The following is an 18,402-nucleotide window of genomic DNA, read 5'->3' on the forward strand; positions in this document are numbered from 1 at the left end:
ACATCTATTTTCATACAAGAAAAAATTGTCAGTGATACAATTTGGCTTAAAAATCTTTCTATTAGCATAACTGAGAGGCGTACTAAAGTGCATAACAATGTAGAAAAAGTGAGTGGGAGGACAACATCATACAATTATATTTTAATGTTTTCTTAATGAAACAAAACATCTTTTGAGAGGCACTGAAGTTTAATTTCTCTCCTGCTTTGCTAGAGTCTACTTTGGTGACACGAGGTCACCATCAGTCTGCTGGGAATGGTCAATAAGAATGCCCTTTTAATAAAAGAAAAAACAAGTTAATTTTTTCCTTCTTGGCAGTCTCAAAAAAACCCACAAAAAGCTACTCTAATTTTCTAAGTGTGATTATACTAGCTTATGCCTCAGTCTTGTGATTTGGTCCCATATTCAACCAGTTCTCAATAGTATACATTGTTAAATGTTAGGAGATAATACCATATGCACTTACATGGCACAGTGGGTTTTCAGTCTATGCAGAAGTTGTAGAAAGGTCTTTGAAAATGCCAAGATGTCATTAGCTTGTACATAAGCGGAGTATATGCAAAAAATTTCTGGAGTATAAAATAGTTATCTATATGGTCTATTAAGTGGAAAAAGCTTATCTTAATAATAGTAATTTTATTTGTCCACATAAGTTACATCATTATAAAAAACCCACCAGTATAAAACTAAATCAGTTAAATACTCATGTACCAAATTAGTGCAAATTAGCACAAATATGGGGGCAAGATATATGAGCCACTCAGTACTACTTATCACTACAGATGATAATAGCAATACTGAGATTTTAAAAAATGCATCTGGAAAGGTCAAGATGAACATCTCAGTATATCAAGATGACAAAAATCACTAGATACTATTCATGGTTCTTTTAAATCGAATGACTTTCTGAAGTTGCCTTGCATTTTTGGAGGATACACAGTTCATTGAACAAGCTAAAATCATAGACTGCTCTTGCAGTAACTAAGAGAACTTTCAGAAAATTCATTGATGGAAACAAAAGTTTGCTAATTAGTAGAATTAATTCCTTTTTCACTAGCCTTTTCACTTAGGAAAAACAACTTAAAAACTCTCAACTCCCTGTAATGTCACTTGGGATGGTAATGGTGTCTACGTGCACAGAACCATGAAATGCCACAAGAAGATATTGCAGTACCTCCCATGCATACAAGCTCAATAACTAACTGGCCAACAGGAGAAGAGTGACACTATTGAAAGGCACCTTCTTGCAGATCAAACAAATTATAATATCAGATGTCTTACAATGACCATGACAATACAAGTGATTCATAAATCTGATCATCAGGCACTGGATTTTAAAATGCACTCGTAGATTGTGTGCCTTTTTATTCCTTGTCACAGGGAAAGCTGCTTTTACTGCTCAAAGACAGGTATGAATAAACACCTGCAACAGTATATTAACGCTAGTTAAAGACGACTGAAAACTTATTTGGAACACATGAAATAGGGAAATATCCAAACAACAGCCGATGCCAAGAATAACACCAGCTTCAGTGGTGATCCCCCATCTCTTGGAAAAGAAAATCCCAAAGAGTATCATAGGACTAATGTAAAATACTATTAGTTCCTTACTTCATATCAAGTGTAATAAGCTGTTTTGAATAAAATTTCAGTCAGTTTCAGAGAAAATAAATTCCAATTATTTTGCACACCTACAGTAAGTTAGATGTGCTTGCCTGGGCAAAGCTGTCTTAACTCAATTCTGGTCACTTGAGGAATCCAAAGAACCTAACGGATTTTGTAACATATTTTGTTACAGGATATTTAGTCTTATTGAGAGCATCATAATTAATTTGGAAACCTACATAACTGCAAACAAAAACTGCTTTAAAGCATCTTTAAAGTGGACCTACATTATTTAATTAAGATTTATAAACACAGGAAATATTGAGTATTCTGTGGTTTATTTTTTAATGCAAACCCCAAACTTGGTGATTGACAACTTTTTTTTTTTTTTTTTTTTTTTTGCCAGCGAATACATCAAAATCAGAAAGAGGAAGTAAGAAAATTTGTCATATGATATGCATCAAAATAAATTCTTTTTTTTTGCACTAAATATTTTTTCTCTGTTTCCTTTTACTACTAATTTCCTAGTTACCTGCGTTCATATGCAAGGAGTGGATCATGTAGCACAGAGGAACCAAACCCAGTTGCTGGATTTTTTTTTATATTCTCTTAGAGAAAAAGATCAAACATAGAGAGATTTTTCTGCATTGAAGAAAAAATTGGCTAAACTGTCGACAACCAACCATATTTTGCACTCTGGAAAATTGGCTGAGGCTGGAGAAAGTAATTGCAGGCACACTGTGAAGCAGGATTAAAATCCACGTCTGTATTACCCTGAGATAAATCTGTAAAGGCTGGTCTAAGGAGCACAAGGCTTTCAACTTCTCATGACTGATGTTACCAGTTTGTAGGACAAATGTCTGGTTTTATTTTATCTTTTAAAAAATATTTTAATATTCTATGCAATCAATACATAACATACATATGGGTGTGACTTTGATAAATCCAGTCCTATGATTTCAGAAAATAATCTGCATTAATACTATGTCTGATGCAAGCCCCAAGCTAAGTTTCAGAACATGATATTTTCCATATAAATAATGGTAGAATGGAAGCTGAAAGAAAACCAAGGCAGTAGCCCTGCTTAGCAGGAGAGTAGAGAGTGCAATTTTATAGACCACTCAGATGACTGAACATTACTTTAAATGGTAGTTTTGTATTTTTATAATGCTCATTTAATATTATTTATTTTGGAAGAGGCTAAGAACAAACATGGAGTACACAATATAGACTATATATATAATATAGAGGAATACAAACATCTATATGTATTTCACACATCTATTTTTTAAATTTTATCTTTTAAAAATACTTTAAAAATATTTTTATATATGTAACAAGTGAAAATTTGGCTTTGCAACATTTACTTAGTTTAAAGCCAGAAGCCATTTGCAGACTCAAAAGGCATTTAAAATATGTAAGTTTTCACTGAACCAGTCCTCTCTGAGCAGTGCTAGTGCACAACAACCCGTAAACTGTTTTCATACTTGAAACAAAGTACAGGGTAGGGACAGAATTGAAATGTGTAAGTAAGGACATTCTCTATTAGCATGTTTTATTTGGAAACCAAAGTCTGCTTACAGCATGGATAAATATATGCATGGTCATGTTAATCTAGAGAGAAAGGAGGCTGAAGTACTTTGGCCTCAGCTCAGGTTATGTAATCAGGATGACAGATGGTTTTGCACACCTGAATTGATGCCTATCCTATGATTGCTGTACTACTAATTAGACCATAATCATCAACTTAGAGGAAACATACCACAAACTTATACGCAGAACTGTGTGTGCACATTTCTCAGAACTGTCAGTGTTCCACTCAATTCCAAGCCAATGTTAATCGGTTTGGAGCATCATTATGGAAGGTCAGATTTCAATATACAGTTGCTTTTGCCAGTATTCAGACACAAATAGGACTTGAAGCAACTTCATACAAGAATTCAAGTTTTCAAACCCTCATAGCCACAGGATTCAGAATAGTGGGCATCCTGCTCAAGCTCATAATGTATTTTGGGACTAGTAGGATAGCCCAATCACACAGTACAAATAAATACTAACTATCAATAAATAATCAAAGGAAACTGTTTGAAATTGAACTACTTTTAAAAACACTATGTTTAAAACTGAAGGGGCTGAAATATGAACTAACTGCAATCTCACAAATAATCAACTTTGATTAGACTTTTGTGGTTTATGAGATAGTCTGTGTTTAAGGCCTGGTAAAAGTTCAGGTTTATATCACTCACACCAACCTTTCCCAGCACTTACATTTCAGCACTGAAAAATACCCTGATATTTTGGATATCCAGCATTAACTGCTAACAGTTCACTGTTATGCACCTAGAGTTCACACAAACAGTTGAAGAGTATCAGGCTTTGGATAACAAAGCAGTTTGTTTGTGTATCTCTTCTCCTGACAATGCTAGTACCCTTGCTTATTTCATGGTCAAAGACCTACGGCTTTTCCTACTCCTCTTTTACCAGATCTCTGCTTTCGCAGAATGACAGAACCCTTGCCTTTCTAACCAGCGTTCTCAGGCAAGCTTCTAACAAGCAATTTTATTTGTAAGAATGGATTTAGAAGTCTCAGAATAGGGTTTGAAATATCAGAGCAAAAATGCATCTTTCTGCTTTTCTAAAGTGGCTGATGTTTTCCATTAAACACAATGCTGCAATGTAAGAAGTCTCTAAGCACCCTCTGCATGCCAGACTTGCAGATGTTAGAACCTTTCCAGTGCATCTAAAGCAGTATGTAGATATAACAAAATTCCTCATGATAAGTATGACTTGCCACTGAAATTTGCATGCCTGAGAAACAGGAGTCCCTAGGGTAAACAGCTTTCACTACTGTACAAATTTATTTCCCTCTTCATACTTCTGAATGTGCTTGAAAATTACAGAGGAAATGTTTCCTGATTCAATTCTTATAGTATTTATAAAAAAAAATTAAGAATCAACCTATTTTTTATCACTTTGTGGCAGTTCAGGCTGGGTGCCTCCTGTTACTGTCACATAAGCTACACCTCTGGTGTCCCAAGTGCCCACCCAATAAGGTGGACACAGGAAACAGCGTATTTCTACCCATAAATCCTGCCTCCTATAAATCCATCTGCAGAGTCATTCTCTTTCTCTTTCTTCTCTCTCTGCTCCCGTGGGAGATGTCCTCTCTTATCGGGTAATGCCGGGGGAGTATCTCAAGGCCTCTTGGGCCTGTCTAGACCTAATGCCAGAAGGAGAATGGAGCGGGGGGGGGGGCAGTCTCAGACCTGGCCAGCCTGAGACTTGCCTATCAGTGAGAGGGGGGAAGAAAGAGCCCTGGGGGTTTTGGGTATACCCTCAGGTGGGAGAAGGGAAGGATTGGGAAGCCTTTGGGTATTATGTGAGGGGCTCTGTACGCTTTGGAATGTTCTTTGCCACTATGCTTTGTAGCGTTTTGTAGTTTCACCAATTGCTTTTCCATTTAAACTTTCCATCGCTCTCCAATCCGTTTGTGTGAGTGTCATTCTTTTGTCCCTCTCGGGGCAAGAGAGGATCTGTCTGGCCTCAAACCAGCACACACTTCTACTAAAGACAGAGATATTCCTTCAAAAACACCTAAGTAGCTTGAGTTCCTAAATTCCAGATGGAAGAGTGAGCAGGGACTCAGATCCAAGCACTGCAAAACCATGCTAGCACTCAAAGCATAGGTTGATTCACATGCTAGTCTGAAGCATCTTCATGCAGAAATTCTGTCTCCCAAAGCTAGGATATTAGTACATTATTGACTTGACTTATGGTGCTGTATCTCTAAGCAGAGATAAATTGCAAGGGAAGAGCACTGTGCTGGTACAGCTGTGTAACACCTGACTCCAGAACTTGGTGATTTGTTGCCCCTGGTGTTTTGCACTATGATTCACTGTGGTAACACACAGAGCCAACTAACAGACAAAAGAAAAGGTCTTCAAAACCAGGTAGAATTTCAATATTATTCTGCTGAGCAGGTGTCAGGTGTAGTACTTCAGTGACTGTTTCCAGTATACTGATCCTGTGAGTCATGCAATGATTTGTACTGATGAATTGCTCCTTAGAGAATGGGAAGAGCTTGATTTGCATTTTATTGGTTTCACTTGGTGGAAAAGATTGCAAAAAGAATTACTGAAGGGATTTCACAGTCATTGTGAGTGTTAGCCAAGATTTCAAAATCTTTTTGTTTTCTTAGAAAACAGAAGCAGTGACATAGTTGTACATCGTCAGGAAGTTATCAAAGTGCTTCCTAAAATACTTTTTCAAGGCCATTTTTTTTCAACATAAGGCAGCTAGCTCTTCACTCAGATCAGTGTTATTTAGAGAGAAATACTACATCTGCTGCATAAGGAATTAGGCAGTTCCTCATCAGAGTGCTTTGCCTCAAATAATGAGGACAGTAAGATATGTGTCAGTAAGACTGTCAAGATGTCATGTTTTACTCTGTAGTACTCATATGCTTTTTGTCATCAGTTGTTCTTTCTATTCTGGTATGAAGCATTTTTGCATACTGTTAGCATTTACCACACTTCACCCTAGGAAGTATTGCCACTCGTGAGGGTTGGTATTCTGCTGCAAGATATTTGCTTTATAACAGTGATTGTCTCTCTGACATGAAGGTAGACAGTTGTTAAAAGAGAAAGAGGAGAGCTGAGCATACTTCGTGATTTCCTTCTTCCTCTTCTTATAGTGATTATGCTCCCAAAACTCTAGCTGGAGTACCCTAGTTTTAATCATTCTACATTCTATTTTCACCCCCAAACCCAATGATGAACATTCAGGCATCAAACATATTTTCTAGAAGTACTGTGGCAGGTATCTTAGAGAATTTTAGGTCAAAGATAAAAGCAAACACAGAACATTGTTAAGGTAAGTTACACACAGCGATGGTATGTAACATTCAGAAACCTCCTGGCCAGATGGAAATATGTTTAAGTAGACTGTCTAGGTTCCACTTTTCCATAACATCATCCACAGTAAAACCCTGAGCCTGCAGTGGGCCTCAGCAGGACAACAGCTGCCAGTCTTTCCCCTGAGTGAGAGCAGGTGGTGGCCTACATATGAACCATTTCTTGCTGCTTTGGGGTTCATCAATTTCATTTCTCACTACTCACAGATTAAATCTCAGCTGTGCAGCCAAAACATGAACCTCCTGTGCTGCACCACTTTGCTAGGATGAACTCCTTTCCTCTAAGAGGAGAGGGCCTCATGTGATAGGGAGATAAGCAGAAATAAAAAGATGGTTAATGAAGAAGCCTTAAGGGTGGAATCTGGTGTCTGCACTGCACCTGGATTCGCTACAAATCCCTGAGTTATAGGATCTAATAAACCATTTATCCAGCTGTTTCTAAAATTAAATGCACTTGCATATATATAGGAAACTATAAGAAGATAACACAGAAGGCAGTTTCTTTGTACAGCTTGAGAGCTGATGCAAAATTTAGGTAACTTGAATTCACTCATCCCTCTGTTAAAGCTAGAGTAGTTATATCTCAGAATTGGCTCACACGTGCTGTGAAAGAGTTTTAGCATCCTTTGTTAAGATTATATAAGATTGTTGTTTGGTTACTGTTAGCAATGAATTAGTTTGAATGTGGGCCATTTATCTTAATTTTAAAATTTTGCTTTTTGCACATTTCAACTAAAATTTCTTGTATTTGCTAGTGATGGTAACTATATAGACTTACATGCTGAAGTTTCTACATACAAACTCACCCACTGGAAATCTTAATGAAAGAGAACAGAAGAAGCATATACATAATGTGAAATGCAGTCAATTCAGTTTTCCAGCTGAGTAAATGTTTGTGGATTTTTAAAATAGATATATTTAAAAAAAATTATTTCCGGACTCCATATAGAAGTGGAGTTGTGTAAGAGAAAAATAATATGCCATTGACCATTCTGCACAAAAACCCCGAAACAGTATGGAGAGAGACATATAAGCTATATAAGATCCCTAGGTTTTTAAACCATTTACTAAAACAGGAAGGCTAAACTGTTTTATGAATTCACAGAAGAAAAGTAGTGACAATTTTTAAATACAGACACGCTTTTACAGGTATCACAGTGCTTTGCAGAAGTAAGATCACTTTTAACTGTTTACTGAAATGACTAGCAGCTGCTGATAAACTTATGTGATACTCAGTCTAGCAATAGGTGATACTATATTTAACAGGCAAGATCAAATTGCTGCAGAATAAATATTAGCAAAAAAAAACAGAACAGTTTATGAGGCATATAGATGTGATGTCTGAAGGTGCCCCTTCTACTAGTTTATACTGCTACTCAGTTTACAATATAATCTGTTGGAGAATAAACTCACATACACAAGCACTTAAGAGTGTGGAGTGCCTATGGGTGCTGGTGAGACATTCTTATGCTCAAAGCTTGGGAGCTAGAGATAAGATTTCTCATATAACAGGAATCCAATATTACAAAGCAAAGTCTCATTTCAGAAAAATTGGATATATAGTATGTACTGCCTCTGCTGAAGTACAGGAGTTCATATTTTGGATTCAAGTGAAATGTGCTTTCAGATAAAAATTGCTGTCCTCTATCATGTAGTATGACTGTTCTTTTCTATTACATACTATACATCAAATGTGCATTTTCCAAACAACTTAATTTATCCTTCTCAAGACAGGAATAGTCACTGGAATACCTTTTTTTCCAGTGTACTACCCAGAAGGTAAAAGCAAGAAACAAGAGGTAATGTGATAAAGGAGTGATGCTCCTGTTAGATGGTTGTATAATTTTGCAGATAAAATGTCTTAATTTTTAACTGTACTTCTAGAATGAAATCTGGACATATTATAGAAAAATATCCCTGTATTCTGGAGGCTCTTGCGTGGCATTTGGAATATGGCAAATGCTAGAATTTGCACTGATGATGGGCTGCTGATTTGCAACCTGATGGACTAATATTAAGAAATGTTACAGAATTATCCTCTACTTTCTTGAGGTGGTTATAAAGCCTGGATGCTTGGTATGCATCATAGGTGTTAAAGTATAAGGCTGGAAAGACAGTATATAGTTTATCAGAAAATGATAATTTTCTTTTCTAAAGCTATTGAAGTGAAATATTAGTTGTTTTAAAAAATTGTTTTCCAATTATGGATCTTAAGTTAACAGTAATGAATCTAATATCATCTTCCCTAAAGCCACTGGGCAATTTTACAGTCATGTTCAATGTGATGATTAAGTTAGGAGTTAACATGTTCATTTTGAAACTCATTGTGTTAAACATTTTGGAGGCTATAGCCATCTGTGGGTTTATTTATGATATATTGCTCCTTCTCACAGAAATGAAAAGAAAATAACCCAAGTGCTTTCATATGAAGGAGCACCAGAATGCTTTGTATTTACTCATGGTACACTAACAATAACGAAAGAGCAGTAGCATGAAACAAATTCATATTGGCCTTACCTGATCCACTAACTGGGAGTAGAGATCATAGCAATTGTCAAAAATGTATTTGTAAGTGGAGTCCAGGCAAGCTCTTACACAGTCTTTCACCACAGTACTGGCTCGAGGTGGGCTCTGTAATTCAAGGACCTAATAAAATATTTCATAAATGGTAGAGTGTCAGAATTTGATTGAAACCCAGACAAAACAAGTGTTGCCACGAATGCTGCTCTGTAATACAGGATGAAAAGTGTTCAGCATAACTGTGATAAAAATATTTAAAACTGTGTTACCTTAAGTTTAAAGATGCATTAAAACACATACTGAAGCAAGTAGATTATATCAGTAAGATTTATTTGAATGAAATGATTCATACTATGAAAGAGGCATACATGCCCAAGGGTTTACATCTTTGGTGGAAAATCTAAAGGCTTTTCTATTATTCAGGAAATAATTAAGCCAAATAATTATGTGCTTTTCTTTGAATAAGAACATCAGCCAAAGAGCTTTTCATTTTTTAAACTAAAGGATTCATCTTTTAACTCCACTTTAGGATACATTAATTTGAACTTAATGGATTATTTTAATTCTTTTTACGTAGTGCCTGTTGCAGTGAAATCACATGCTATTGTGACAAATGTTGCCTTGTGTTTCTGTATTTTCATCCAGTAATATTAGTGTGTACCATTTAATTCTAAAAATACTTCAGAATTTGATCACATAGATAGCAACATCTGGAGTGACTAGGACAGGTAGAGATACCATAATTATCTTGCTGTTTGGCATGATATTACAATAACAATAGGAAAATATTTTTCTATATGATGCATGTTCTTAAGCAGTTCAACTGAGTTTGCTTTATATGTTTTGAGTTTAAAGTAATTAAAACAGTAAACTTTGTTTCCTTGAAGAGATGCAAAAATAATTGTTAAGAAAGGAAAAGGTAGTTTATTTTTCAAAGATAATGGCTTTTAACTCATTGTTAATCAAAAAAATGACTTTATGCCAATGATCTTTGGTAACCTGAGAGATTTAATTTAAAACTGACAAAGATTAATTGATTCAGAGTATTAACCAGAGTATGATATTACTGGAAAATAAAAGACAACTTTTTGTAATTGTACACTTAAAGGACAATACCTTCATTCTAAAAAAAGTAATGCTGGTAAGCAGGTCCACAGTTGATTTCAGATCTTGAAGTCTTTCAGAATTGCTGGCAGGAAAATTATCCTGGTGAATCAGGAAGAGAGGAATCATGTAAAATTGGAGTTACAGGTAAGATTCTTGAACAGCTAGGGAAAAACCTCTAGAAAAACAAAGATGTTGCTTGGAAGGATTAGAAACGTTCATGTGTAACCCGAATTCTGCCTGTGAGGATGTTAATTATGTGTATCCCTTTGATGTGAATAGGAACACTTCTGATAACACTCACGCTTCTGTACTTGCAATGTGCATGATTTTAAATATTGTGATATTCTCAAAACATTAATAGAGTAATAAATGCCTCAAACAATGGAAAACATTGTTAATGAAAATAATTTATGAGTTCTCCATGGTACATAAATCACTTGGAGGCACAAATGCAATAGAAAGTTTAATGAAGAAATCACAGTGAAATTTTTGCAATGATCTCTAACTTAACAATTGATGGGAAGAAGTGTTATTTAAATCACTTCATATCAATGAAACATAAGCCAAATATCCACACTCTGCAATATTATCTGGATAACATTCTTCAAAATTGAAAGATCCTAGGATACTGTATGAAGGATATAGTCTTAAAAACCAAGTATGTGCAACTTCTACTACCTTTAATACTTTGAGGTTCTTTTAAATACTCCCTTTTCTCTTCTGTTTTAGAAAGCAGATCAGATGAGCAGAGAAATCCTTGAGCTAGAGGCTGCCATTCCTAGAAGCTGAAGGGAGATCCATAGCTAATGGTGCCCTAATCACTCATGTGTCATCCAAAAGTACCACGATCCAGTGGAGTGGAAAAGGAAAGGGAGTTCAGAAAGGTATGATATCAGACATGTATTCAGTGCATGTTTCTTTCCTGAAAGGCTGGGTATGGAGCACACCTCAGTGGAAAGAGCTTCCATGAGGTAAAAACGAAACTGCGATTCCTATCATCTAGAAAAATGAGCAGTCAAATCTCTTTCAAGATTTCAAGGATCTTAATAGGATCTTAATAAATATGGCAGTAGCTGCAATTTTCACTATATGGGTCAGTGAAGGTAATTCCCAGATAAATTACTTGTGGATTAATTTAACCAAAGTTGTTGAATCCTACTCTATCTTGACTATCTGCTCACCCCTTGACCCATTCTTAGATTTTGGAAAGAAAATAATAACTTTTTTTTTCAAATTGGAGAAATATTCTTAAACTGCTTAAATTATGTAAGTTTTTGTTCCAAATGTGTCTTATGTCAGCATCCAGTATTTTCAGCTTCTGTGTCACAAGAGGGATTAATCTCAGACTTCTTTAGGCAGATAAAGTCCACAGGGATATTTATACAAAACACCCCACATTTGATTTGTTCTCTAGAGAGAATATGTTGCACATACCCTATATTTAGATAAATCAATCCTCAGAGAGTTGTGCAGCTGGTCCAGTAGTTTTATGAACTTTTCTCTCTGTAGAAAGAAAACAAGAATATGTTGCAATAAGAATTTGCAGGTTCCTGTAATTGGTGACTTTTTAGAAAGCGGCTTTCCATTCCTAACTTCTTTGAAAAATTGTTTTTCGTTGTTTGATGTAAATGTACTGGTCTGATATACCAGTGCTTCAAAGCCAGGCAGGTATATTTTATCACTTTATTTTCCCTTTCTATCCTCTATTGTGATTTACCCGGTATGGACTCAGCACAGTGCAGATGTGCAATACATTAGTGAGGTGACAGAGAATCTCCTATGCAGTATTTTTCTGATGCACTGTTAAATAACTTAAACAATCTAGAAATTGAAAAGCATTGCCTTATGTCTTACCCAAAAATGCAGTAACAGCATTAGTTCGGCATAAAGTCCAAAGTTTTAGTTAATTAAGGCTGACTAAAACAGATAAGTTTATTAAATATTTGTATTTGCCTTGTAGTCACTTACAGTCTTGAAGAAAGCACTTCCCCATCCCTCTTTTAAAGCAGATTTTGCTGTAAATGTATGATAGATATTTTTACTTCAGAATCAGTAGCTTTTGTAGGAATAGGCTAATTAATACTATACATTAACAGTATTCCCTTTGAAAAGTGGAGATTAACTTGCTGTCTTGATAGATGAAGGTGCAGGGCAAATATTTATTGAGATATCCAGCTGAGTTGTGCCATTTTCAAGTAATACTAATGAGAGGTTCTAATGACCAGTCTGTATGTTAGAACATATTCCATGGTACACTGCACAAAACTGTTCAGAAATCCTTGCCAGCCTACAGGAAAGCAGCAGGCCTGTGGAAGTAGGAAGATCTAATAGCTCTCAGAATGCATGATCGTGAACACATTCTCCCTGAGATATCAACACTAGTATGAAAACAATCTTTGTGTACTCTCTCTCATCAGTGGAGCATTAACCTACTCCAAAAGCCACTTATTTGGCACAGTTCCCTTAAGGCACCAACCAAAAGTAATTTTTTTGTAATGTTACAGATCTGTACTGAAACATCAGCCAGCCAAATGTTTCCTAGCTCTAGCCTGAGGACTTGAATCTGAGATCTCCTTTTAGATGACTGAAGTGCAGCTATCCACTAACAAATGCCTTTTGACCCAAGAGAGAAAAATAATCTAATATTTTGCCTATAAGTCAGTTATTTCAAAAAGGACTCCAAATCTCTATTAGTGATACCTGCTACTGTCTTTCTATCCATCTGTTGGACTCCAAATTGGATTGAAATTTGCATCAAGGGTAAACTGGCATTAATATCAGAGGGAGAACTTAATCTCTTCCCAGTCTGAGGATGAAAGTAGTTCTGATGACTAGAAAAGTGATCAGGAAGGAAAGGAAGAAAAGAATAGCAGCAGGAGAGAGCATTTAGATTCAAGAACACACTGTCTCCAAAGTAAAGACCCAGTCCTGGGTAAGTATAAGTGCTCTCATCTCCCCAGTGACAGTAGGTGAATAAATTCGAAAACAGAATGAACATATTGTTATTTTTTATCATGTTAAATGATTAGGAAGCCTGCACTGTGAGATACCCACAGAACTAAAGTTAGCAACAAAAAGAGTACTACCAAATCCCAAGATGCTGGTATTCCTCCTAAAATTTGTGGTACCTAAATCCAGGACTTGGCCAACACACTTTTACTTCCGCAAAACCAAGAATCCGTCATTATATACTCTCACAAGAAGAAAGAGATCCATTCAGTTAATATGAGTTCATTAATGGCAAAGCCCAAGAAAACAACTTCAGCTGATACTTAGTCTGGTGTTAGTATTTTGCAAGCCCCACTGTGATAAAAATGAAACCTGACTGTTAGAAATTTTAGTAATATGCATGTGTGCCAGTGTTTTCTACCTTACATGACTTATGTATCTCTACATAACAAGATAAACAGCATCTTCTCTAGCTCTTGCAGTGATTGATTATAAAGTCTTATGGTAAAATTTTCAGAAGCTAACAGCAACTCTAAGCAACTTTTAAAAAATGTTTGAATTTAGAAGTCAATATGGTATTATATATTATAAAATAAAAGGGCTAGTATTCTATTAAAAGTCTACTTACCCCAAAGTTAGTAGCGGCAAACCGATCTGAGGCAGATACATTAGTTGCTGCTGTAGTATGAGCATAGAAAGCATTTATGTTGGCCAATAATGTACTCATAACTGCTGGAACACCAGGGCACATATATTTAGAAGACAGACAGGAAAAGTGCCTACAATTCAAACAAACTGACAGTTACAACAGATGGCAAAGATTCTGCTCTTTCCCTCACTGCAATTTGTTTTCTGCTCCAATGATGTAACTGTCAAGCTACCTCACAGACAATAGTGCAGATACACACAAGGAAAACCTGGACATGTTGGAAATAATTCCTACTTGTTGCACACTGACATTGTCAAATTGAACACATCCAATTAACATTTGCTTCTTACTCTGCTAATCCTAAATACAAGAAAATTATTTAACTACCTTGATTGCTATTAAGCAAAACATTCATTATTAAACACAAACAGAGAATCAGCAGAAAGTTACCAGCATAAAAGGCCATGAGCTGTGTTCTTTAGTGGAGACAGATTTAACTGATGCCAAAAAGACTGGCATTTTACTGTGCCTCATATTGTAGGCTACATTATCCATGAAGGGTGAGGCTTCAAGCAACTTCTGGGCTCACTGTTCAAATTCAGTTCAGGCCAGTAAAGTTTAGGTAATCAGTCTGTTAATCCTGAACCAGCCAAAACCTGAGCTGCAGCACAGCAGCACTGTTTACTTGTTTTAAACTACAGGAGGTGCCTGCTTGTAATGTACAAAGAGCTTACAATGTAAGGAAACATGAGAGATGTGAGGTGAATGACAGGTGTAACACTAGGATAGTGAACAACAGGACTGCAGAACATAAGGTCTTAATATGCTAGGCAAGATTGGGAGGAAGATAAGGAGACAAAGAGCAGATGTACAGAGACAGGAGAGTGAGGGGAATTAGCAGAGAAGGTGGTGAAAATTAGTATACAGTCAAGCAGAAGAAGATGAAGAAACTACAATTACTCAGGAGCTCTCTGTATGTCTGAAGGTCCTGATCTGGCAGTATGTTCCTCTTAACTGGAGTCTTTGGCTCCTCTTGACTATTTTGCCTTAGGAGAAGAGTGGACTATAGATTTTATACAGTCAAGAATATTAAAAGAGCTGCAGTTACTGCAACACAAGCAGGCTTTTTGTTGTATTTTGGTTTTGGGTCGATAATTGTTTTTCTATTTGCATAACATCCACATCTGGTAACTTCAAAGATTTCCCTCCTTAGGAACTGGGGAATTGGAATCTGTGCCTTGAGACATCCCTTTTAAGCAAGCATCCTTTAGGGAAGAACAATGTATATTTAGTGTCTTTATAATATGGCTGTGTCTGTCTCTAACAGGTACAATCACACTTGAATTAATTTTCTTTATAAGTTAAATGAAAAAGGACTCATTGAGGACAACGACTAAAGCAAATAAGTAACCACCTAGGTAATATCTTTTGCATTGATATTCACATTCCAATAAGTCTTAGGTGGCGCAGAGGTAAACCTCCTGATCTAGAATTAAACACATGTTTAGAATTATAGAAAATGCAGAATTTCTTTGCTGATGCTTTTTGAGAGAGGAAAAGAGTGTGATCTTCATACTTACAGGATTTCCAGTTGGTCATCTATTGGACTGATCTTCCATGAAGTAGTCAAGTACAAAAACTATAAAGTGATCTAAATTTTGTCTTTGCTGAGCTGCAATGATCGTGGTTGATGGGTATACTCAGTGTATTTACAAAATCAAGACTATCATTTTGAAATATTGTTTCCATGCTCAGAAGGAATAAATATAAATAAGTGAGAAACAAATCATCAGGGTTTACTAAGAGGATCATAAGACGACAAAGCCACCAGCACAAATGTAAAATGATAGAAAAGTGGGATTTTTATTGCTGTAGCAGAACAAGATGTCAAATTGTTCTAGGAAGTGTTACTCTAGGGAGGTTTCATTGGATTTATAGTGTTCAGAAATGCAGCACATGCTGTCTACCCACACCTTAAGGGATCAGGACTGCATATCATTAAGTGGCCCCAAAACTTTATATAATAGGTAATTCTCAAACTACAAACAAATACAAATTTAAAAAAATGACAGTTGTTAGAAACACCCTAAAACTCACTTGAGCCTGATCCAGTGCATAAGATGCATGTGGATGCTCTCCAGGGTCTGAGTCATAAGCTATTAAAGCATAGTCAGATTTGCATTCATAAATGCAAACATTTTAATTTGCAGTGTTATCATGAGACATACAATAGAAATATTCTGCAGCTAGATTCTTGAGCATAAAATGCTTAGACAATATTCCTTTGGGCAAAGTGATTACATTCAAATTCTCTTTCTCATATGGCAGAAAATTGCTTTTCTTTTAGTAGGAGCATATTGTTACCAAATAGAATCTGACCATTTTACTTTCCAAATCAAGAAGCTGTAAACTTTCTCCCAGCCATTAAAGCTGCTTTCAGGAGAAAAAAAGTGATCTCACAAACACAAATGAAACCAGCAAAAAAAAAAATAATAAAGACAATTCCTCATGACAGATCTAATGTCTTCATGATTCTTCTCCCCAAAGTCTGAATGCTCTACGAGACATCTGCAGATGAATCAGCAAAAGAATGGATATGAATGTATATTTTTTGCCATGTGTTGCTAGAGAATAGATTCATTACTGATTTTATTCCTACCTTAAAGAGGATGTGGCCTATTTCTCAAATCGGGATTGCTCATTATTACTGTGTAATATTTCAAAATATAGATGGACATTAGTATAGAGGTAACAAAATCTTAGCATTTATTTCCTGTCAATTACCTGTGACTGCCAGTATTGAATTCACTTTCTTATTACAGCTGCCTTCAAAAGTCTGGTTTGTAGTTATCAACAGCATGGAAATTTGGTGGAAAAGTACAGAAGAAAGGAAGAACAGAAAGCAAGATGACAAGCCAAATTAGGTTATTTAACTTGGCTTGGTTAGAATTTTTGAGTAGTGGTTCCTGAGAAAGGATTCCAGTACTTGACCAAATCCATGTTAGATATTCTGAATAAATTTATTTCTTTTTTATTTATATGTTATATTATTTCCTGGTATAAAAATAAAAAGCATTGAGAGAAGCAACTACCAAATCTATAGGTAAGAGAAAACCAGGCCTGCTTTATTTTCTAAGCAAAACAGTAACAAGATTCCTCCTTGGCATTAATATCTCTTGAGACTTCATCTCATTCAAAACACGGAATTCATTTTGCCTCATAGAGCAGGAACAATTATATCATTCTAAAGATTTTTTTTGTTTTTGGTAAAAATGGCATACCTATTTAAATCAAGTTATGAAGCTATAATACTATGTTCACTGAGAAGTCACATGACTTAATCAAGATGCAAAGACATACATAGCTAAAGAAAAGCTAAACATGAAAACAAATATTCATGAAACTCAATGCATGAGTTCCTCCATATGTAGTATAATACATCATACCACAGGGGAACTGTTAAGTTTAATAAATTATTTTGTGCAATGGTGTTCAAGGTCCTTGAAGAAGGAGCATTAAAAATGTATATATTACAAATGCATTCTCTACCTTTCTGTCAGATGTACAGAACCATAATTCACATCGAGCTACATAAAATGAAAGACATGTTCATTGCAATAGCAGATGGTGCCATTATATCCTACAATAAAAAGAAAACTTCACATGTTTTATGTGCCTTCATACTTACAAGATTATTTTCAAGGAAGTATTGTAGAGAGATGGAGGAAATGAGATACATGTTCTGATTCAAAATTTCATAATATTCCTCTTTAGAGCATTTCTTTGGAGACCTCTGCTTTCCTGTAGCAGAGTCTAGCCCTTTTCACTGGACAAATTAAGAATTCAGGATGAAGTTCTTGTATCCCCAGGCCTCTAACCTCAGTGGTGCTGTGTTCTAAAGTGATCAGGCAACTGCTTTAGTACAGATGATGTAGTAACAACCTCTAATATTGCTAAAAATGGTTAACAAGAATTATTTACATATGCCATGGAAATTTACTATAGACATAGTTGGTGTTTTGTGATGATTTCTGTACTCCTGGCATTCAGCAAGAGATGAAGGAAAAGAAACTTCAAAATAATTTTTCAATTGAACCTGTCCATTACCGATACAGCCATGTTGTATTGAGATAACCAGCTGCTCTACTCCTGCAATTGTGAAATCCTGTTTTACCAACCTGATCTCATCTGGAACAGCAGAAGTCTTTGTGATCTTTGCCACATATCAGTATCACAAGGATTAAGAAATGCATTAACAGTAATACCAGTAACAACTTACAAAACGCTTATAGTATGCCTTAATTCCATTGTGGATGAGAAATAACTCAGTGCGAATCAGATGGATGAAAATGATAACAAGAATTTCACATTAGTGAAATCGAGAATGAAAGCACGAAAGCTTGGATCTCATCACTTCCCTCAAACAAATTCTTGACAGTAAAGCAGAAAACCAGACATGATAATACTTACGTCATAGCTTGATAAATATATTCAATTCCATAGCGCATTGCAAATTCATCCACAATTTCTTGTGCAGCATCATCAAAGTACACCTTCCATGCTTCATCACCTTTCACTTCAGGGATTTTTACAACACCATTTGATTTAACTTCCGTCAAGTAATGGAATAGACTCTAAATGTAAGAAATGTTTCAAAAAG

The 18,402-nt window shown here is 35.7% G+C and overlaps 1 protein-coding gene across 2 annotated transcripts in view; it reads right to left on the minus strand.

Annotated features, from left to right (window-relative positions):
- The window catches only part of UNC13C (unc-13 homolog C), a 133,020-nt gene that overhangs the window by 55,463 nt on the left and 59,155 nt on the right, over positions 1 to 18,402 (minus strand). For both annotated transcript variants that reach the window (XM_054388399.1, XM_054388397.1), the window contains 5 exons: positions 18,213 to 18,376; positions 13,722 to 13,872; positions 11,579 to 11,647; positions 10,154 to 10,243; positions 9,035 to 9,163 (listed from right to left, as the gene is read on the minus strand). In XM_054388399.1, coding sequence (XP_054244374.1) covers positions 9,035 to 9,163; positions 10,154 to 10,243; positions 11,579 to 11,647; positions 13,722 to 13,872; positions 18,213 to 18,376 — 603 coding nt within the window. The remainder of the gene's footprint in view (positions 1 to 9,034; positions 9,164 to 10,153; positions 10,244 to 11,578; positions 11,648 to 13,721; positions 13,873 to 18,212; positions 18,377 to 18,402) is intronic.

Source organism: Indicator indicator, chromosome 16 (assembly GCF_027791375.1).
Source record: "Indicator indicator isolate 239-I01 chromosome 16, UM_Iind_1.1, whole genome shotgun sequence".
Classification (NCBI taxonomy): domain Eukaryota; kingdom Metazoa; phylum Chordata; class Aves; order Piciformes; family Indicatoridae; genus Indicator; species Indicator indicator.